The 24,583-nt window shown below is 36.5% G+C and overlaps 1 protein-coding gene across 2 annotated transcripts in view; it reads right to left on the bottom strand.

The window, feature by feature from the left end:
* The window catches only part of LOC150087253 (oxysterol-binding protein-related protein 11-like), a 359,580-nt gene that overhangs the window by 191,581 nt on the left and 143,416 nt on the right, over positions 1-24,583 (bottom strand). For both annotated transcript variants that reach the window (XM_090371101.1, XM_090371102.1), the window contains 2 exons: positions 17,961-18,040; positions 2,714-2,757 (listed from right to left, as the gene is read on the bottom strand). In XM_090371101.1, coding sequence (XP_090227227.1) covers positions 2,714-2,757; positions 17,961-18,040 — 124 coding nt within the window. The remainder of the gene's footprint in view (positions 1-2,713; positions 2,758-17,960; positions 18,041-24,583) is intronic.

Here is a 24,583-nt window from a genome sequence, read left to right as displayed (position 1 = left end):
ATACAGGAAACTCAGAAGAATATTTTTCACAGGTTAGCAAAATAAAAATAAATTTACACTTATGATATTTACTATGATATTTCTGTTCACTGACTTTTTTTTTTGGGCTGTAAAATTTAAAACAACAAAAAAGAACAAGGCACACACTTTTTGCCACTAACATGATATGTGCAAGTGAGATACGGAGCAACAAGTTTACGAAGCTTGAAAAATAGGAGTGAAGAAAAAAATTCTGAAAATTTATTTATATGATTGAAGATTTCAGTGAAGGGGAAACATATTTCACCATAATAACATAAAACCCACAGAATTCCAGCTATCAGTATTATCTCAAATGCAATAAGATTGAGTTTATTACCTGTTTAATACCTGCCCTGATTGTCCTAACAGAAAAGCCCAATAAACTGGAAACTGCAAACTGTTTTTATTGTTTTATGGTTGTGACCTCTAGAAATGTGTTTTTGGAAAAATATCACAAAGACATTAAAAACTGATTCTTATAACCGAACATATGATAACGATGAGAGTGTAGTGCATTTTAATGATTTGAATTGTTTTTTTGAAATTTGATTCTATGAAGCGGCTGATTCTACTAACCAGTGATCATGTTAACCGTCACATACTTATTTTACTTTATGATGGGCTTACAATTGTCTCCAACAATCAGAGGGTAATCTCATGTGTTGCAGTCTCCTTTCCCCCAATTAAATGGCATGTTGTCCCAATTAAGCAAAGAAAATCCTGACTATTTTCTTGATTAGGTTCTGTCCTTTAAGGTTTGTTCCAAATAAATGCCTGCCCAGCTTAACTGGTGGCCCAAATAACCAGAGTCCACTGTATATCCTCTTAAAAATTGCACTAATTGCCAAAATAAAGTGAATAGCAAAAAAAAAAAAAAATTTCATCTGATAAAACAGATGAACAAGTGGGCATAATAACAAAAGTCACAGTAATAGATAGGTAGCGATGGTAACTAACTTGTCAATATGTTTTGTGGCATCACTCATTCAGATTTTATACAGAATTTTATGGAGTGGGGTGGTCGGAATTGCCAAATTGTTATTGATTCAGTTTTAATGAAATTTGGGATGACTTGAATAAATCTTTCTTTTATGACTTTTTAAGCCGTAGCCTAGAGAAATACTTTATCACTACTTTATGATTTATTTTATGCCTTAGTTCAAGGAAATATTTTATAAGACCCCAATATAAAAACCTTTATGAAAATCCATTCATTGGTATCCAAATTGTTACATGTGAATAGATTTTACAACAGGAGCTTTATGCATATGCAAATGTGAAACAATAGTGAAATTATAGTAGTCTTATAATACCGTAACAATCTGACTAAAAAAAATTGAATGTTTTTTAGGCATTTGCCATTCAATTTTTTTTTTTAGCAAATGTGAAATAAAAAAAAAAAAAAAAAAAAAATCTCTTTTTCAGAAATGGAAAAAAAAAAAAAAAAAATTTGTCAACTGTAACCCAAGGCATAACCATTTTAGTTCTGACTGTGGGTGCCACTAAGGATGGGTAACTTATCTGAGCATGCTTTCTACAAAAATCTGCACTATGCAAATTGTTGATTTGCATAGTGCATGCTAAGCACTATGCAGAGCACACAAGGGCCTAGATGAATATATATTCCTCCAAGTGAAGGGGTTTGTTTGTTATTTGTTATTTGGTTTTTATTAGCATTAGCAACTAAGGCCATATCCAAGTGAAGGGGAAAAAATCATACATTTTGTTATCCTTTCTCTAATTTTTTTTTTTTTTTTTTTTCCCTTTCCTTGTTATATAAGTTTTTTTGAATTATATAAGTAAATAACAAAAGTAATTTATGTAATTCACTTTAAACAATGTAGAACCAGACAGGTGAATACTGCTCCACATAGAGATAATGGCTTATTATAGTCTTTATATTCCACAATGGCTTATAAAGACAAATGAAGCATATATAGTCTTGAATATCTGAAGGCAACTAGATGTACGTCTTCATCTATTGATACTTTTCCCAGTAGCCTGAAGAAATAGAATTCTGATAACTACATAAAAACTATAACACAGGAGGTTAAACATTAAACATGGATCATGTACAATGCTATTTTACTACCGAAATCAGACTTAGCACACTCTTTGTATATGCACAGATGTATTCTGGTACTGACCGTGTTTCCTTGGATGCAGATTACTTGTATTATGTCCCCTCTCCGACATAAGTAACCTGGCCATTTAGGCAACATGATCTGTGGCCAGAGTACAAAGCTTAACGATCATGCCAAGAGGCAAGAGTTCTGGCCCTGATGTAATTAGCAAAAATCAATGTGTACAGAAAGTGTTACACATGATGTTTTAACAAAACTTTTGAAACTGCATGTTTCATGCAATTTTGTCTGTGTGTATGTGCTTCCTGCAATAGTCAAAAACAATTTTCCCTACACCTGAACATGTAATGCATAAACTCATGCAAATCCTACCAAGAACCTACATGCAAGGTAAAACAAAGTAACACACCCAAATGCATCAAAACAGGAACATCTTAATTATAATCTCATTATAAATTCTGAATCTTAAGACTGTAAATATTTGGTATTCTTCATAAGCCATTATAAAATTCAATATCTCTAAGTGAAGCAAGGCATTCACCAGTCTACTTCCAGATAGTTTAATTTCAATCCACGTTGCCCTACAGAACACATTTTATGCAACTTACCTGAGATTTGGAATGGAACTGATGCTGCCATTTGATTTGAATACCTGCCGTAAGATATATTAGTTGAAGTTTTAATACTGTTTATAATTATTAAGATAAAGAATGAAATATGTGAAAACTAAATTTTCATATATTTAAGAAAAATAAATACATTGTAAGCAATAAAAACCCACATATAACTTCACTACCTTTGGTAGGCTAAGTAGCCCTTGCACCAGAAACTCCCATAACAACAACAACAACAATAAAAACTATTTAAACATTAAATAGGTTTAAATGTGTTTTATAGGTAATAGAATATTTCATCATTAGTTTCATCTTTTCCAAGGACATTCATTATCAATAAAACACACTTACATACATTCAACAAAACAACATGCCCAAATGCACATACTGGTAGTAAAATAATGAAACATTTTAAGGCTTGGGAAATTAGTTTAATAATTATTAATCTGTATATTTTAAAGGCATTTGTCTAAGAAACAAAAAATATTATACCAAAATGATAATGTTCAAGTGATGAGAATAAATAACCAGGAAAAATTTGAAAATGATAAAATGAAATGATAATGAAATACTTGTCTTGCCATTCTCGTCAAATAACCATAGGTTGAAAGCTGTGGATATTATAATTTTCAATTTTAGTTAATGGCTACCACAGCTGACAGCAATAAAGAGGAATTGTCTGGTGTAAATTAACACTCCATTCTTCTACTGTGAGACTTAATAGTCTATTCATGGCATTTGAGTGTGGCATCAAAGCAAGAGTAATTACTTGATGCCTTTGAGAAGTCTGAATCCTTCCATTTTTTTCATTCTAATGTTTACTAACCATTTTTGAAATTTATTTACCATCAAACAGTTTTCTAATACAACTGGCCTTCAGAATAAAAAAAATACTGAATTCTGTTTTCAATATTTATACATACGAGTAGTTAAAAACAGAACACTGTTTTTAACTGTATATAAAAATTATGAAGTCAATAGGGTTATAAAAAATTATAAAACAACATATACTCATAAGAAAACAAGTAAAACGTTAAAACAATTATCAAGAATACTACAATTTTACAGTTACAGTTGATCATGTATATAACTATGGCAATACATAAAATTCATCCATCCATCCGCCATATGACACCATGCTACTCTTTGCTATAACTGCTTATAATAACCATACCGAGATTTCGTGGCATGCCAGTGTTAATAATGAAGTTACTGGATTATGCAACTTTTAAAAAATTGATTATTCAATTCTAATTGATATCAAACTCAGTATACTTTTGCATATGCTACACTCAAAGATAAGATAATATAAAAATTTATTTGGTATGAAGGTAACCGCAGCAACTTGGCATATTCACACTGCTTGGTGAAGATGTAGACTTCTGTAGCTGCTGCAAGCTGATAAGTTTTCATTGAAATTTTATTGTATTTTTGATTAGTTAGCATATTAATTTTGTGTTTTACAAATATACTGAATAGGCTTAGTAGTGTTCGTTGGCTTATTTTTTTGAATTTAGCTGGTGATTTTGTAAGTTAGAAACTCGATACTCCTACCGCTATCGTAGCAGTGATTTTGGCAGGAATATTATAGCGTAACCAGTAGCTCTGAAGCATAGCAAGGTTTAAATAGAAATAAATAAGTATTTTGAAGAGTTTAATCACCTTTTGGGCATATATCTGTTGCATTTTTTGATTACTTAACGTATTAATTTGTGTTTTACAAATAGATTAAATAGGCTTAGTAGCATTCATTAGTGTATTTTTTTTAAATTTAGCTAGTGACTTTGTAAGATACAACTCTACTCTTACTGCTATCGTATTGGTATTTTGGCTGGAATATTGTAGCATAATCAGTAGCGCAGAAGAATAGTAGGGTTTTAATTGTAAAAAATAAGTATTTTGAAGGTTTTAATCACTTTTTGGGCATATATCTTTTGTATTTAGCTTGATTTGATTTTTTGATTTGGTAGTTGTTGGCGCATCGGCTTCTGTGGCCATATTGCACCTCCCAAGGTTTTTGCAGTACTTTGATCCAAGCCCGAGGCGGGAATCGAACCCGCGACCTATGGGTTGCCGGGCAGGTACTTTACCCACTCGGCTAGCCCGGTCGGCTTGTATTTAGCTAAGGATATAACTAATTTAGCATTATGATTGTTATGGTATAATGTATATCTCGAATTTGATAGCTAAGGTATAATGTAAAACTATATAGCAGAATATGTATTACTGCATTAGCTTAGTATAGTATTGTATAGTCAAGTATAGTATAGTAAATTAATCAATTAAATTTATTAACCTTATTAATTTTCATTGTTAATTAATTAAATCGTATTTAAATGGAAATCATGCCCCAGACTAGAGCAACAAAGCAATGTGCACAAAGTAGCGGGAGTGCTGTGGCTCAGGGGAAAACCAAGGGGGCAATTCTCCAATGCATCACAGCATAAAGAAATGTGCAACTTATGAAATGTTTGCAGATCTTTCTGGGATGGGACATGATGTTGCCAATGGAGATGTCTTTGTGTGTGCTCGATGTAAGCAGTGTGAAGAAGTTAGGTGCCAACCCAGTGTTGTTATGGGCCTTTATGAGAGCTTGAAGAACAGGGTAGATGCCCTCGAAGGACATAAATTGGGGGGGGGGATCCATCAAGCTGTCAGCTGCCCACATCAATGCCAGAGCTTGCATTTGATCATCAGGCAACACACCAGCAACCTTCAGGGCAGAATGCACTGGTCCCACAGGAGCTAGTTATTGTCGGTGACTCTCTATTGTCAGGGAGATGAGAAATATATTGTGCAAAAAGAATAGATGGAATAGGACCAGGGTATGTCTGCCAGGGGCAAAAGGTGATAACATTGTACAGCAGATATCATCTTTTAAGGGCAGAAAGGGTGATATTGTTGTACACGTTGTCACTAATGACATTAAGAGTAGGAGAGCTGTGGACTTACTCAACAAGTACAGGTGAATGTTGAAAAGAAGTGGCAAGTTAGGGTTAAATTTGAAAGTGTCTGCGATTCTGCCTAGACATGATAGGAGGGAGCATACGATGAGGACCTTGTCAATCAATTCAGCCCTAGAGAGGTTGAGCAAGACTCATGGGGCAGAATTTTTCACAGAATGTCTGTGCTTGTTAACAGGAGAGATTGTTTCTACAGATATGGGATACACTTAAATAGAAAGGGTGCCTGAATATTTGCTGATGCTATCAAGGCAGTGTTAGGTGGGTTGGAAAACTGCTAGCTTGGGTGGGGAGGAATTCACAGACTAATAGATTAACAGTGGCAGCTGGCAGAGGTGCAGTGCCGGTCTTAGCAAATGCGGGGCCCAATTGGAGCATGCTGGCGGGGCCCCTTGAAAAATTCAATATTAACCCCTCAATATTTTGAAATAATGAAAAACTAAAACTATTAATACTTCTTTATTATTTTTATATTACAATTTATTAGCAATTGATCAGACATTTTGATAATATAAACAAAACTAATCAAAGAATATTTTTTTTTGCCCTTTTGTCGGCAAAATCTCTCAAAACTTGCTCAAAATTTAAATTCCTCGTTCCTTCTCTTTCAATGGACAAAATTGCAAGAAGCTGCGAGTCTCTCTTGAAGTGTCATCGATCTCAGATATGTTTTGATTAACTTTAATCGGGAAAGGCTTCTTTCCCCTGGCATTGCAGTCACTGGAATCATTAAAAATATTCTTAGCAATATGAATAAAATTGGATATCCAGTGGCTCTTTGATTAGTTGAGAGAAATTTTAAAATATATAAAGGATTTTTGAAGCACGATTCTGGAAGAATTGGTTTCAGTGCTTCCATTTCCTCCACTAGCATGTGGCCATCAATATCTGCCACCTTCACAGACTTGACCAATTTGTTGCCCTCAATGATTTTAGCATCTGAAAGTATGATTTCTAAATCTGCAGCATGTTTTCTTAACTCGTCCTTTGAATTTCATAGAAATGGACCTTCTCTTTCAATGGATCAAAGAAACCAAAAAGATTATTATGTAATTTCAATATCACTTCATTTGGCTGTCAGTGTGCATTTACAACATTTACAAAACCATTTTAAATAATCACCATCTAATTTGCAGAGTCAGTTCTTATATTTAGCATCTTTGAGCCATTGATTATGAAAGTTTCAAAGAAAGGAAGTTGAATAGTTCGGTGTGATTAGTGCAAATTCATATTTATAATATTCTTCTCTAATCCATAAATGATCCAGCAACAAATTTTCAATAAAAAAAATTACTGACATCAGAATAATAAAATTATAAATCATTCTGTCAAATTGCAACAAAATGCAAAGAATAGTAAAAATAAAAATACCGGGTGGTTATAAAATAAGTTTCTATATTTAGGAGACCCTAGTGTCAAAACGGTTACAGATAGCACTGTGAAAATCAGTGGGTATGTCATTTAGGGTATAGAGAAGCGATTTATAGGAGAAAAAAAAAAAAATTAGTTCAATTTTTCGCCACCAGGGGAGAAATTGGTGGCGTAAACATGAGACGGAATACTTAACTTAGGATTATATTTTAATATCAGAACTTAGAAATCAACAGATATTGTTCTATGTTCTTTCCTTCACTTGAGATGACATTCTGAAAACAGAGGACCGCATGTGACAGTTTCGTGTAGCATCTCATTGGGGATGTTGGCTACATGCTGTTTAATGCTTGCTTTCAAATTGACGAGTTTGTAATTGTTTGTAAGCTGCCACGGTAAACTGTCTTTCAGGTATCCCCATAGCCAGAAATCACAGGGCTTGAGACCTGTTGATTGGGCAGGCCAGAACTGCGGTAAGTCTTTAAAAATGATTTCTGAATGTTGAACAGAGCAGTTCCTTCACTTATCAATCAACGTGGGGAGGGGCACCATCTTAGATGAACACTACGGTCACCAAGCATTGCCTTTCTTGCAGAGCGGAAATCTTAGAAGAACGCAGTACCGTGCGCTAGTTACTGTACATCTTACGGGGGGGGGGGCGCGTTAGGTGTAGACTCTTCAAAGAAAAATGGTCGGATTATAAACTCTGCTGTGAATCCATACCATACTGTAAAGTATGCACAAGTTCCCCATATTTGGCAGTTTTGTGCATTTACAGCCCCACGAAGAGTGAAATGTGCCTCATCAGACTTCAAGATCATTCGAGCCCATTTTTCGTCAAGTTCCATATGAGCCAGAAATCATAGAGCAAAGTCTATTCAAAGTCTATTCTTGCTGATCACAAGACTTTAGTTCTTGCACTACATGAATCTTGTATGGGAACCAGAGTAAAATTATTCGAAGCACTTTACGTACAGTAGACCAAGGAAGGTTCAGGTCTCTTGACACACCTCTGGCACTACTGACTGGTAGTGTTTCGCATTCTGACCACTGCAACTGCCACTTCATCCACTACCTCTGTTCCGATATGTGGTCATCCTCTGCCTAGAATTACACCCTGGTCGGTCGCTTCAAATTTCTTTATTAGTTTTTGAAGCCCCACTGAAGTCAAAGGTCCTTTACGCAAACCTTTAAGTTTCTAGTATTCATGTAGTGCTGCATAAGCATTACTATAATTCTGGTAAAATAATAGTAATAATGGTAGAAACTAAAAGAGCACGTTCCTTTTTTGTTTGTTTGTTTGTTATTTGGTTTTTAGGAGCGTAGCAACTAAGGCCATATTGCTCCGGGGATATGTGGTGGTCATTCCCTGACCTTTCCGCATCCTCCGTATTTGGTGGTCACAGGCTCGAACCCCGGTCTAATCAAGAAGCATGTGCTACGCACTGCTGCTCCTGCCCACCTGGCTACGGAGGCGCCCTCCTTTTTTGTAAGAGCCATAATGGCAGAAAGGCCAATGATGATGCCAATGGCCTTTCTGCTTTTATCTAACAGGATGTCATTTGCGTAAGCAGAGTGTCTTGAAGTAAATGAGAACTTTTACATATGTGCAGTGCCGTCGATTTGCCTGTTTTGCTGGATGAAAAAAAAAAAACCCAATTTCTGAGGGGGAAGAACCTTGCTATCTATGCCTGAGACTGACTAACTCAGCCATGGAGTGAAAACAGCCCATAAAAGTTCCCTGTGTCATTGATGAGATTCGAATCTGAGTCTTTTCCACCCGGTGTGGGGACAACAGTGACAATACCACTGTGCAGAAATAGTGAAAAAAAAAAAAAAAAAAAAAAAAACTATTATTTTTAGGCCACCCAAATAATTAAATTCATCTGCAGTGCTGTTTGTCTTATGTCTGTTAATTGCATGTGTTTCTCAGATCGTTTTGTCTGATTTGCTGGATGAAAAACCTTGCTATCTACACCTGAGACCATAGGAGCATTAGCAACTAAGGCCATATTGCTCCAGGGATATGCGGTGGTCATTCCCTGACCTTTCCGCATCCTCCTTATCTGATGGTCACGGGCTCGAACTCCGGTCTAATCAAGAAGCATGTGCTAAGCAGCGTCTTGAAGTAAATGAAAAAGTGGAAATGTGAAAAAAGCCCACTAAAGTTCCTCGTGTCATCAACGGGATTTGAACCCAGCAGAAATGGTAAAAATAATAATAAAATAAAATATCTACAGCAATGGGTAACACATATTAGTATCAGAAACTATACAATTTTTGATGATCACAGACTCTATGGACCATTCATAATTTGTGAATGGTCCATCATGTAAACTTATGAAAACTGGTATAATAAATTCACTTGCATGGAATAATAAAATCACTTATTACGGAATATCAACAAAGTTGGCATTGCATTGTGCACAAAGCAAATCAATGCATACTTCTTCTACTCAGAGGTGTGCATTCACTGTTCACTGAGCGCAAAAAAAAAAAAAAACACGGTGCATACAAGAAAAATTAATTTTTGAAATTCATATTTTTTCTTTCTCTAATCTGTAAATGATCCTTCGACAAATTTTCAATAAAAAAATTTATTAACACAAGAGTAATAAAATTACTCATCGTTCTGTCAATTTGTAACAAAATACAAATAGTAAATAAATCTACAGTAATGAGTAATATATATTAATATCAAAACTGGACAATGTTTGACAATCGCCGACGCCATAGATCACTCATAATTTGTGAATGGTCCACATTTGCAAATTATGAATCCACAATTTGTGAATGAAAACTGGAATAATAAATTTACTTACATCTTCAGCCTTTCTATCACAAGTTAGAAAAAAATGGTAATGACTAAATTTTTTTGTGTTCTAAGAAACTTAAAAATGTAGAATCATAGAATGGTACATGAAGCTTGACAAGAGCTGTGGAACTTTCTTTCTCTGCCATTAAAGCAAATGAAAATCTCTGTGATTGGCTGAATTTGTTTAGTTTCCCAAGTTACTCCTTCAATTAACTTTGCAACAAAATTTTCCCACCACAAACAAAAACAGAACAAGTACATATAAAAGCATTATAAAATATATTATTCATGGCCAGCAACAAAGTACAGGGCACGCTGGCAGCATAGAAACAAAGCAATAGACAAGGGTAGAATGTTGTTGTGAAAATAGCAAATGACCCTCAAAACTATAAACTTAACGAAACTTCATGCTTTGGAGTGACTGAAGTAAGCCTTTACTCTGTGTGGTCATTGCTTATTCCCTCTCTGAACACTAAGGGACAAAAACTAATTACAGGAAGGGTCACTCCCAATGCATTGGACAGTTTCAGAACACCATACACGAGGATCAAAGGATCTGTGATTCAATTCAGATGTGCCTCTTGCTAGCATAGTAATAACTCATGCTAGTCCTTGTAGTTTTTCATTTCAGATAAACAATAAAAATAAATAAAAGAAAGCCAAATCTAGCTGAAAGGAGCTAAAACAACACCATTTGCCACAGCTAGACAAATTTGTGTATTGTAAAATTTTCCTAGGTGGTAGATGACTCTCTTCAACCGGTGCCATACCACCACTTTGCTTATTGGAGGCTTGAAGTGGTGGAACCCATGTTTAGCCTCCAGAGCTAAGTTTCGGTCAGCTCTTCCCCATTTCTTCCACCATGCAGTATTACTGATGAATTTTGAGGTTATGATGAACATCATGGCGAGATCCAATCTTCCTTACATTTCGAGGGTAGAGCTCTAAAACGGCGTTTGCAGACCGGCCGCTAGTTAGAACACTGGACTGAACCTATTGGTAACTCTTTAGGAGGCTTCCGGACTAGCTAGTCTATAATCTTGCTACCTCTACTCTGCCAGATAGTGAATGGAAGGAGTCCAAGTAGTGTGTATTGTCAAGGCCACATTATGTCAAGGTTCTGGGTATATTCTTACCATGTGTACACCATATCCAAATATTTCATTACTTCCTACAGCATGTCCCCCCCCCACACACACTTTTTCTCACTATTGAATACACCACGAATTGTCAAACTAATAGAGTAAGCTTTTGTGAAAAGATCTAAACCTCCAAAACACTTCCTAATTAAATTCACAAATATACGAGGTCTCAATTCCAATCTCAACGATGTCCATTTCCACTTGCAGTCGGCCAAACACCATGTACTTTTTCTGACAGAATCTCAGTTATTGGTTGATTCAACTACTGCTCATCTCAATTGCCCAAACTATTCGCTGTATGATTCCTTTCGCCTCAAAGGCGGTACTTGCGAATACGTCCGTTCTGATATTCCCTGTCAGAGACTTGGTAATTTCAAATCTCCTATTTTCGATGTTCTCTGGCTTAAAATCTCTCTACCTACCTCATTGTGTCAAATTCATCTGTTGTCTCTACCATTCTTCCAATCCACTAATCACTTGGAGCTCTTTGACTTCCTCTCTTTGCAACTTGACTTTCTCCAGTCCAACTTTCCTAACAATGAGGTAATTTCCTTGGTGATTTTAATGTTCACAACTCCAGCTGGCTTCTGTTTTCTAGTCACACCGACCAGGCTGGTCGAGATGCTGAGGCTTTTGCAATTACTAATGACATTGCACAGATTGTTCATTTACCTACAAGAATACCAGACAATCCTAACCATACAGCCAACATGCTTGATACTTTTTCTCACAAATAACCCTTCTAAGTACACGGTTGAAGTGAGTAGTCCTTTAGTCACCTCAGATCACAACTTGGTAATTTTCTCTTCTCCAATGGAACCTTTATCTCATGGCTATTCCAAACCTCGTATTGTTTGGAATCACAAGAATGCAAAATGGGATGATCTACGAGATTTCTTTTCTTCTTTTCCTTGGTCGGATTACTGTTTCAAAACTTCGGATGTCAACATTTGCTCAGATGGTGTCAGTGAAATTATTCTTGTAGGAATGGAATCCTTTATTCCACACTCCACTTTAAAATCTCGTCCTTTATCTAAACCTTGGTTTTCCAATAAATGTACTCCAATAAAGGTTGTTCAAGAAAAGAATATTGCATATCGTAATTGGCTTGTTTCCAATTCTTCAGTTTCATTTCCTGCCTACACCAAAGCTCGCAACAATTGTAAAGCAGTTATTAATCAATCCAAACTAGATTTTGAACAGGCTAAGTGTAGAAAACTTGCTTCTTACCCTAAAGGTAACCGAGAATTTTAGTCTCTTGCCAAAACTATTGGCAGCAACTTTTGCCCATCTCTGCTCCCACCTCTATCCAAACCAGATAGTTCTGTTGTCACTTCAGCCAAGGATAAAGCTGACCTGCTAGCATCCCATTTTTCTTCCAGCTCATGTATTAATGATCTTGGTAAAACACTTCCCACCATTCCCAACACGCTCCATTCAATGCCTCCTGTGGTCTAACGTCAAAAGGATATCAGAAGGATTTTGATGAATCTTGATGCTAAGAAAGCTCCAGGTCCTGATGGTATTTCTCCACTTGTTCTCAAAACCTGTGCTCCTGAACTTACTCCTATTCTTTGCCGCCCTTTTTCACTTTCTTATTCCAAAGGTGTTTTTCCTTCTGCTTGGAAATTTGCTCATATCCAGCCAGTTCCTAAAAAGGGTGACAAATCCCTCCCATCCAATTATCGTCCCATTGCAATTACTTCTACTCTTTCTAAAGTAATGGAGAAATCAATTAACCGCCAACTCTTAAACTACCTAGAAACCTTCCGTCTGATCAACGATCACCAGTATGGATTCCGTCAGTGTCGATCCACTGGTGATATTCTGGCTTATGTTACCCATTTATGGACTAATTCAATGGAAAAGTTCGGTGAAACACAAGCAGTTGCTCTTGATATCTCAAAGGCTTTCGATCGTGTTTGGCATAAAGGTCTTCTAAACAAGCTTCCATCTTATGGTTTCACAACTGTTTTTTGTAATTGGTTATCCAGTTTTCTCTCTGATCGCTCATTGAGGATGATGGTAGATGGCTCTCTGTCTTCTAACTTCTCCACTAATGCTAGTATCCCCCAAGGTTCAGTTCTTTCCCCCTAGTCTTTTCCTCTTGTATATTAATGACCTTCTTCCAATGACTGGAAATCCTATCCATAGTTTTGCAGATGATAGCACATTGCATTCCACTTTCCATTTTGAGAAACCTTGTCCTGCTCAATCAGCTTCAACTTCTTGAATATCTGCTACCAATTCCTTAAATGCCGATCTTCAGGTAATTCTCCAGTGGGGCAAAGACAATTTAGATGATTTTAATCCTTCTAAAACTCAATCTTGTCTTATATCTCGCAAAAAGGATTCTTCTGCTCCTATGCTTATCTTTGGTGACACTCTGATTTGCAGGCAAAATGATATATCTCTTTTGGGGATTACCCTGACTTCTAATCTCTGTTGGCACAAGCACATTACAAATATTGCTTCCTCTGCATCTAAAAAACTTGGTTTTCTCTTTCGCTCTCAGCGTTACTTTTCTTCCAAACAGCTCATTACAAATCACAAATCCGCCCTTCCATGGAATATTGTTCCCACATCTGGGACAGGCCCCCAAAACCTCTCTCAGGCGTCTTGATTCCGTTCAGAAGAGGGCAGTTAGGTTAATTAATGAATCCTCTCTAACAGAGTCTCTCCACTCGCTGTCTCATAGACGTACTGTTTCTGCTGCATGCCTTTTTTACAGATATTTCCATGGGCACTGTTGTTCTGAATTGGCTTCTATAATTCCCGCACTCTCTTTCAAAACAGTCCAAACATGTGCCGCCACTAGCCAACATCGAATTACTGTCCAACTTCAAACTCGCAGAACCAACTTTTCGTCTTCCTCGTTTATCCATTAACTGCTGTTTTCTGGAACAACTTTCCTTTGTACGTATTTCCTTAAAATTACAGTCTACAGAAGTTCAAGTCTAATGTCAATAAATATCTTCTTTCATCTTCTCAACCTCCAATCCAAGCACGGTACTAAGTACTATAGGTTCTAATACCTCTTGTGTTTGGGGTTTTCATAAAAAAAAAATAATAAATAAAACATATTACTCTCCAACAATAATGTTCTTGTTTATACTCCGGCAAGACCATCAGGTCAGTGGAGTTTACAATAAATCAATCAATCAATACAAATTTTAATCATATTTAGTAGTCACAGGCTTGAACTCCAGTCCACTTGAAGAGTGTATGCTACTGCACTCACGCATTGACCGCTCTGCTACACACAAAAAATGCATATTCACCAACTCTAAAATAAAATCAGACTGTGATGTATATTTATATTTGAAATTGGTTTTGCTGAATATTTCACGAACATATTTTATTTACTAATACTTCTATAAGCGTGGCATGAGTCTAAACGGTAGTCAGGTGGTCAGTCACCAGGTTGATAAGAATGTGTTACATTTAATTTAAAAAAATTGCTCACTTATTAATGAAATTCAAATCTTCTAGAAAAATGAAGAATCTGGCTTCCAAATTTCACGGGGGCCCTTTCAAGCTCAGTGGCAATGCAGCTGCATTGGCATAGTTATGCCACTGGGCTTGTCACCTTCCAGCCTCAACTCAATAAATAAAATACCATATTTTTCAGCTTATAAGATGCTGAGGCGTGGAAAACAAACCCTAATTTTGGAACTGTAAACTTAAGAAAAAAAACTTAAAATTTATTGTTAATATAATGGAAATTTAAAATTCAATAAAAATAAAACCCAAAAGGTAATAAAGAGAGGTATAGGATTATTACTCTTATTATTTTAATATTATTCAATTTCAGATTCATTACTGACTTGATTATCATTATCCTCAACATTATCATAATCATCATTCCTCCTCACTAATAGTCTTGGCGCATTATAGCCCTAGTTGCTGATGCGTGATTAAAACCCAGACAACCTTCACTAGTATCAACGTCACTATCATGCAATAAATGATCTTCAGTGCTATCCATTTCATCACTTATACCACATTTTTAAAGCACTTGGTCACAATTTCAGTGACAGGACAGGAAGGGAGGAGAGGTTATGCTATTAGTTAAGAAATACAAAATTTAAGGAAGTGCATCCAATTGACATTGGTGGACAATGCAATGTTGAGTCAGTGTGGTGTGACATAAGCACTGGGAAAAGGAAAATGAGAGTTGGACTGTGTTATAGGCCTAATGAATCTGATGAGTATAATGAGCAATTGTGCAGAGAAATAGAGTGGGCCAGTAAATCTGAATGTCTTATAATGGAGGATTTTAACTTTGCAGATATTGACTGGAACTTGGACACTCGTACACTAGCAAGACTTTTTTGAATTTATTGGATGACTGTTTTCTAAAGCAACATGTTCGAGAGGCAACCAGAGGGAGTAATAAATACTTGTGATCTGAATATAAACAATGATTCTTCATGCGTTAAGAATCTGTAGATAAAGGAACTACTAGGCGGCAGTGATCACAGTGTACTGATGTGGAATTTACTTAAAGATGTAACTACCATTAGGGGTAAGGGGAAGGGTTTTTGCTTTCGTAAAGGTGACTACAGTGGACTCAGATTTTTTAAATTCTATACAGTGGGACCAATTGATGATGCTACCAAAAGCAAATTCTAAATAGGAAGCATTCAAGGAAGCAATCTTGGGAGCTACTAGGCTTTTTGTTCCAACTCAGAAATACTGTTCTAGGTTTAAGCCCAAATAGATGTCAGATGAACTAATGAGACTCGTAGCAGAGAAGAAAATTCATGGGATACATATAAATTATCATGCGACAAGGAAGCCTATGGTAGATATAACCTAGTCTGTAATCAAAAGCAGCCATCTGGAAAATACAGACATATTCTGGCACTGAGTGAGTTGCCAACCAGTCAGTTCTAATCATTATCTGGAAAGGTAAAATCCCTTATAATAAGACATTCTCATTTGCTGGTCCAATATATTTCTCTGTATAGCTATTCATTATACACATCACAGTCATTTGATCTATAATATACTCTTGCTCATGTTATTGTTTTCCCAGTGCTTATATCACCAAACCCGACTCAATATTACACTGGAAACTCATGCCTGTGGGTTGTACTCAGGGCCGGTGCTATCACGAGGCCTAGGCAACTGCCTAGTCTCATGTCTCAGAGGGGCGCAATTCTGACCTTTGAGGGGCACTCTTTTTTTCAGATTAGTTTTTTAACCCGTTTAAAAAAATGCAACTGATAATTTCTTTTATTATTTTAAGATAAATACCACAACAGTGCTATGAATTATAATTAATTATGAAGTCTTATAAAAAAATTTCTATACTCTTTTTTTTATTTATCCTCTTTATATGTTGTTCTATTTTTCTTTTTGAAATGGAAACAAAGATATTGATGCTGAAGATCTGTACTGTGAACTTATAGCAATAGCTCGAAGACTTCCAAAGTCTAGGCCACCACAAGGAGTACTTCTCTTCATACTACAACAAAAATTCCTGGATAATGTGCCTGATGTTTCTTTTTATCTAAGAATCCATCTCACACTTCCCACATTTTAATCCCCACCCACATTTGTGGGTGGGGGTTAAAATTTAAAACAGTAAAAAGATAAGCAATCAATAACAAAGAACATGGTACACACAAATTGCAAGTAACACCATACGTGCAAGTGAGAACAGAGTAACAAGTTACGAAGCTTTAAAAATAAGAATGAAGAGAAGATTCTGAAAATTAATTTTTTTATATGATTGAAGATTTCATGGAAGTGTAAACTCATTTCGCCATAATAACCCACAGAATTCCAGCTGTAGGTATTATCGCAAATTCAATAAGATCGAGTTTACTATCCGTTTATGATATATTGCACTAACAGAAAAGCCCAATAAACATAAATAAATAATTGTTTTTATTGTTTTATGGTTATGACCTCTAGAAATCCGGCCAAACCACGTGGTACAGTCGAAGACAATCGTAGGGTAATCTCCTGTGATGCAGTCTCCTACCCAGATTAAATGGCATGTTGTCCCAATTAAGCGAAGTAAACCCTGGCTATTTTGTCGATTGGGTTCTGTATTTTAAGATTTGCTCCAAATAAACGGCTGCCCCGATTAACCGGTGGCCCAAATAACCGGAATCCACTGTATTTCTTAATCAAAAGCATATCCCCCCAAGTCATGCTTATCCTCTTTGTGCACATTTTACTTCTCCATATTCAAATTCTGAATTTTTTGACTTAAACAGTACTTTGCAATTCAACAAAATTTATTCCTCAATCCTCTGAACCAACTTGTCCTAAAATGAACTAATCATAATACTAAACAAGTTAATTAATAGTCCTAACAGGACACTAACAAGTCCTGTTAGTGTCCTGTTAGAATGGACAATCTAAAAAAAACAAGCAACTTGGAAATATATCAATTTGCTCCAACACGAATTCAACATCAATTTGCAGCAACATGTGATCTCACTGCAGCTGTGCAACAATGGCAAGAATTTCTTTGTTAGGGTATGAATATTTTTGCATCCTCTCTATTGCTTAATTTGGTCCCAAGTGACTTTTCTGTTTCCAAAGCTTAAAGAACATCTCTGAAGTAACAGATATGACTCTCATAAAGAAGTTAAAACCATAAAGTGATGGTTGAGCGCTAAGTGAAAAGATTTTACCTGAATGGCATACAAAAAATTGTTAAGCACTAGATGAAAAGTATCTAGTTAGATGGGACATACACATTAAAGTGCTACATCAAATTAAAGACAACTTTTTTGCCTACAAGTACTTTTTTCTTTTTATCTGTATTGCTTCAAAAGTTGTGCAATAATAGAAATTAATTTTCCCAACTTTGTATAAAAATTGCAATGAAAGTTTTAAAAAACTGACATTACATAATGAGAATTTTTGTTAACTAAATAAATAACCAATATGCAGAAGTCCTTAATAATCTTAAATTTTATCCTTACACTTCAACAGCTTCACCAAGATTTTCAAAATGGGAGTCAGCAGATTCTTGCATTGATACTTTAGGAAAGTTAACAAAAACCTGAAATGGATTTAAAAAAAAAAACATTAAAATTATGAGAAAAGAATAATACCCATACAAAATGAAACTTATTGCATTCATTACCAGCTCTTTTCCTGCATAAAATATCGACTGTACATTGTTTTAAATGTAGTAGTAGTAGCATGAGACACTACTGCTATCCAATTAATAAATTTATTATTTTTTTTCTATTGGTCAACAATAATTTAGAAGAAATGCAGAAATAAATTATTACTATGATAGCTGCAGTAGATTAATTTGAAACAGACAATTTTCATAACAGTAGTAGTAGTAGTAGTGGCGATGCAAGAAAGCAAGCGTATGAGCTTATGCAGCATCAGCCAAAAAAAAAAAAATTTACAAAACAATCCCCTCTAAATATTTGTCCAGTTCCTCCTTAAATTTATTTAACCTATCAACTTCCACAACGACAGATGGAAGTTTGTTCCAGCAATTAACCACCCACTGGCTAAAGGCAAATTTCCGCACATCTATTCTACATCTGTCCTTCCTCAATTTCATTTTATGCCCCCTTAGGTTCGTAATCTGAACAAGTGAAAGAATCCCATCAGAATTCAGCGTGCTCAACCCATTCAAGGCAGTATTAGTTATATAGTGTAAGGAAGTCCAGGGCTTCCACTGCATCTATCCAGTTGAGCTTTGAATTTCTCCAAGCTATTAGCCTCAACACCCAAGGAGACAATTCATTCTGATAATTAACAACTCGCTCACTAAAAGAAAAGTTCCTAAATAAATGCAGTCTAAACCCCTCTCTCTCTCTCTCTCTCTCTCTCTCTCTCTCTCTCTCTCTCTCTCTCTCTCCCACTCAGTAATTTGAATTTATGGCCCCTAGTTCTGGAATCATTTATAGCAGTGAAAATTTCACAATCATTCATTTTACTTGAACCTCTCAAGGCCTTATACACATCATTCAAATCTCCTCTTAAGGTGCTAGTGACCAAGCTCTACAAGTCCACATATTGGCATCCTTTTGCTGATCTCACCAGGCATGTTGTTGTTCTTCGGACCCTTTCAAGAAGCTCAATGTCTTTTTTTATGTGCTATTTCCATAATTGAACACATTACAGTCAGTCCTCGTATAGCACGATAGTTGTGTTCCTAGAAACCCTCGTGCAATGCAAAATAGTGCAATATAAACAACAGGCCCTATGGGAAAAATAGGTTATGTGCCGACCACCCAAGATTGAACACACATTTGTAACCAAAACATTACCAAACACAATAAATAATCATAATAAAATACGTATTTTATTACAACTATTACGTAATAAAATATTGCTAATGCTTTTGCTTCTATCGTAAGCAAACTTGTTTTTTGTTTGATTTTCTATCCAAACAGTTGACAGCCGTTGCATCTCTTCCAATTCTTTGTGTCTTAATCTAATGGATTTTAATTACACTTTGAGTTGTTCCTGCTATGAAAGTTGTTTTTATTTTCTCTGCATTCTTTGTAATTCTCGGCGTTGCCTCATTTAGGTCTGTAGCATGTGCAATATCACACGGTCTTTCATTTTGCTCAAAGCATTTCACAGTTTCATATTTTTTTGCTATCGACAGTGGTGGACTGGCCATAAGCCTTACCGGGGAAACCCCGGTGGACCAGAGGCCGGTGTGGTTTTGGCCATAAACTATAGTATGAGGCCACTATAAATTTTCCCGGGTAAGAATTTTTGACCCAGTGCGCCTCTGTTTATCGATATTGCTTTTTTTTTTTTCTTCTCTCTGAATCTGCAGTGTCTTCACCAGGACGCTTTCTTTTCACACCTTTTAAGAATTTTACTCATTTTTAGGGAATAACGCACAATTACAAAATGAGGAGGCACGCTTGATACACATAAACAAAGCTGCGCGCGTGTAGCAACTGAATAAACAACACCGTAAAGGCAGAGATACACTATTAAACACCTCACATTTTACTAAAGCACATTCTGGGGGTTACTACCATAAAACAATAAAAACAATTCCAGTTGCGTTTCTGCTAGTGGAATCTGTTATAAACTGGTAGTAAACTTGATCTAATTGCATTTGCGATTATACCGATAACTGGAATTGTGTTGGTTTTTACGTTATTATGGTGAAATGTGTTTCCCCTTCACTGATATAAAACACATAAATGCATTTTCAGAATCTCTTCATTCCTTTCGTGTTGCGTTCAGTTGGGATGATTCCACATTCGACTGCCATTTCTTGTAAACACAAAGGCGAATCGTGCATAAGCGAATTCGGTTCATGTTATATAAGATATCGTTCCCCTATTTATAAATCATGTATGATCGAATTCGTGTTTTTGTTGTTTTTTTTGGTTTTTAGGAGCATTAGCAACTAAGGCCATATTGCTCCGGGATATGCGATGGTCATTCCCTGACCTTTCCGCATCCCCCATATTTGGTGGTGACGGGCTCGAACCTCGGTCTAATCAAGAAGCGTGTGCTATGCACTGCTGCTCCTTCCCACCTGGCTACGGAGGCGCCTCGAATTCGTGTAATGTAAACACGTGTTATACGAGGACTGACTGTATTCCAAATGTATTCTTACTGACTTATACAGTGAGATTATGACCTCCCTATTTCTACATGCAAATGTTCAATAGGTCATTGATAGAACAACACGAGCACCCCATGCTATCTGTCTACACTTCTCAGAGAACTCTGTGTCCAAGTGTATTGTAATTCCCAAATCTTCCCCAGCTGTTTTTAGTTCAACTCCGCCAAGTAAGTAAATTATTTTGGGTTTGCTATTCCCCAAGCATAAGACCACCCACTTTGCTGCAGTAAAAGGTAGCTACCACTATTCTAACAATGTCTGAAGTCTAAGTCATCCAGAAGGGGCTCTGCTGTTCATTAACTACTCTACCAATCTTGACATCAACTGCAAATTTTGACATCTCTCTATTCCTTCATCAATGTCATTTAAGAAAAACAAAAGCAAGAGTCCCAGTAATGGTCTTTGGGGAACCCCATTTCTTATGTTATCCCAATCTGAACAGTAAAAGTTAATCATAACACTCAGCCTCCTGCCCTGTGGCCTTACTGCAATCCATCTAAGGATTTTCCCTGGGATTCCAGCGTGTTCCAGATTCTACAGTAACCTCTCATGTGGAACTAAGTCAAATACTTTGTTGAAATCTAAATAAACAATATTGAAATTATTTTCCACATCTAGCTCATAAACAACTATGTAAATAACTAAACAGATTGGCTAAACATAATTTTCCCTTTATAAAACCATGCTGTATTTCCTTAAAAATTCCATTTCAATTTTAATGATCTTGTAATGCATTCTTTATCATTGTTTCTATGGCATTTGGGGTGGATGGGATCTATGAGCTTCCCCATCACTGAAGTCAGGCCGACTGGCTGATAGTTACCCACTTCACTCATAGAGCCACCTTTATGTACTGGCAATACACTGGCACTTCTGAAATCCAAGGGAATAACTACTGAGTCTAGTGATGACCTCTAATTAACCTCAATGGTTAATTATGGTTTCAAGATGCCTGGCCAGCATGAAGAGGAAAAGACCAAACCCTCCAACACATGACAACATGATGAAACAAATGGCCCTCAGTACCCAGCAGCTTTCACTCCCCCTCTTACAGCAGCTAGAGCAGAGGGTGCTAAGAATCGCTGGGTATGACCAGGCTGCCATGCACGGAAACTGAACTTGGCCTGTTACAACGTAATATCACTCATCGGTGAAGACTGGATCTGGAAAAGAAATTAGAAAATGTGAATTGAAATATCATTGGCTTGGCTGAAACAAGAAGAAGAAATGAATCACTTTTGTAAAGGTGACTATGGTGGTCTGAGACAGTATTTAAATTCTATATGGTGGGACCAACTGATGACGTTACCAACAGCAAATTCAAAATGGGAAGCATTCAAAGAATTAATCTTGGAAGCTACTAGGCTTTACACACCAACTAAGAAATATTGTTCAAGGTTTAGGCCTAAATGGATGTCAGATGAATTAATGAGGCTGTCGCAGAGAAGAAAAATGCATGAGATGCATATAAATTATCAGGTGACACAGAAGCCTATGATAGATATAAGCTAGTCTGTAACCAAGTCACAAAGGAGGTTAGGCAGGCAAAAGCAGATTATGAGAAATCTTTGGCAAAGGATGCAAAGAAAAACAGCAAAGGTTCTTTACTTATGTAAACTCTAGAAGGAAGGGGATGAATCAGATTGGTCCACTTGACATTGATGGTTCAACTGTTGATGATCCTGCTCAGGTAGCTAACAAACTAAATGAATATTTTGCATCTATATTCACACATGAGGAGTTATTCAGGGAGGGGAATGCCAGAGGTGTATTCAACTCTGGCAGTAAGCTAGATAATCTTGTAATAACTGAGACTAAAGTGGAGGAGAAATTGTTGAAGATAACCATAAACAGGCACTTGCAGTGGATGGAATCTATCCAGTTATATTAAAGGAGGCAGAAAAGCCAGAAAAGCCATAATTATGAGAGCTTCCTTGAACTCAGGGGAGGTACCCATGGACTGGAAATGTGCAAATGTGACCCCAATCCATAAAGGAGGATCAAAGAAGACACGGGTAATTACAGACCTGTTAGTTTAACTTCTGTTCCAGGGAAATTAATGGAGGCACTGGTTAAAGAAGCACTGAAGGATCATCTAGACAAGACTTCAGTTATAGCTCAGACACAGTATGGGTTTGTAAGGGGAAGTCTTTTCTGACCAATTTGATTGCATACTGTGACGTGGTCACAAAGGAACTGAATGCAGAGAATAACTTTGATATCATATATTTGGATCTTATAAAGGCTTTTGGTACTGTTGCACATGAAAGACTGCTGCACAAATTGGAACAGTGTGGCATTGGAGGCAAATTGCTGCTAAGGATAAAGGGATGGTTCAGTTGGAGATAACAGAGAGTGGTAATCAATGGATACTGCTCTTCGTGAACTAATGTTATTAGTGGAGTCCCCCAGGGTTTGGTGTTGGGTCCATTGTTGTTTTCTGTATTTATTAATGATATTGACGATAGTATAGCAGGCTTAATGTCCAAGTTTGCAGATGATACGAAAGTCAGTAGCATTGTTAATGACACTAGTGACAGTACACTGCCGCAACAGAATCTAGAAACGTTTAGGAGATGGGCTGAGAGGTAGCAACTGAAGTTTAACATTGACAAATGCCAAGTACTGCACATGGGAAGCAGTAACCCCAGAGTAAAGTTTCAACTGTGTGATACTACACTGAAAGTGGTAGAGAATGAAAAGGACCTGGGCGTAATTGTGCAGGAAGACATGAAGTTTTCTGAGCAATGCAGACAGTCTGAAAGAGTAGCTCATGGTGTCTTGTCAATGATATACAGGAATTTTTCAACAAGGGATAAATAGGTGATTATCCCTTTGTATAAGGCAATGGTCAGGCCACACCTTGAGTACTGTATACAGATCTGGAGGCCACGTTTTAAGAAGGATGTAGAGCTGCTGGAACGAGTAGAGAGATGAGCAACAAGATTAGTGAACGGAACAAAGTGTTGATCTTACGAAGAAAGGCTTAAGTTTTGCAAATTACAATGTCTGGAGACTAGGCACCTTCGAGGTGATCTGATTGAGGTGTATAAAGCTTTGAATGGTTTGAGCATATTCAATGCGGATGCGATTCTTCCTCTTGCTCAGAATAGTCACCTGAGAGGGCATAAATTCAAATTGAGGAAAGACAGTTGTAGGATAGATGTGCAGAAGTTTGCCTTTAGCCAGGGAGTGCTTGACTGCTGGAACAAACTTTCGTCTGTCGTTTAGAAGTTGATAACTTAAAAAGATTCAAAGAAGAACTAGAAAAACATTTAGAGCGAATGAATGGGTGAAATGAGAATGTTTTTTTTTTTTTTTTTAATTGCCTGATGCTATATAAGTTTGCTTTTTTGCATCATGTGCCTTTACTAATGCTAAGTGAAAATATGCTGTACACAAATGGAAACAGTGAAAAGAGTGAAGGGGGAGTTGGCTTTCTGATCCATAAAGATATAAAAACCAACATTTTGGAATTAAAAAGTACGTCACCAAGGGTGTCAAGACTACTACTCAGGATTTCTAAGAGGTACAAACTAAACGTTATAATGATATATGCACCAACATTGAGCCATGATGATGAATAGGTTGAAGAAATGTACCCTGAAACTGTGAGACTTCTAGATGAACAGAAAACTCACTACACCATTGTTATCAGAGATTTCAGTGCTAAGGTTGGAAAGAGCCAAAACAGTGCAGAAAGGGAAACTATAAGAAATTTTGGAATTGGCGAAAGAAATGAAAGAGGTGAAAGACTTGTGGAAATTGCAGAATCTCGAGGAATGTCAGTAATGAACACTTTTTTCAAGAATAGGTGTGGACATGGAAGTACCCAAATGGATTAACAAATAATGAAATTGACTTCATCCTCACTAACAGAATATATATATTGTGAAGGATGTTACAGTCCAGAACAAGGTAAATGTTGGAAGTGATCACAGAATGGTAAGATGCACACTGGATATAGATGTAAGAAAA

The sequence above is a fragment of the Mastigoproctus giganteus genome, chromosome 4 (genome assembly GCF_048544385.1).
Source record: "Mastigoproctus giganteus isolate SK-2022 chromosome 4, ASM4854438v1, whole genome shotgun sequence".
In the NCBI taxonomy this organism is placed as follows: Eukaryota; Metazoa; Arthropoda; class Arachnida; order Uropygi; family Thelyphonidae; genus Mastigoproctus; species Mastigoproctus giganteus.
The sequence above is the reverse complement of the archived record's forward strand: the minus strand, read 5'-3'. Positions and strand labels throughout refer to the sequence as shown.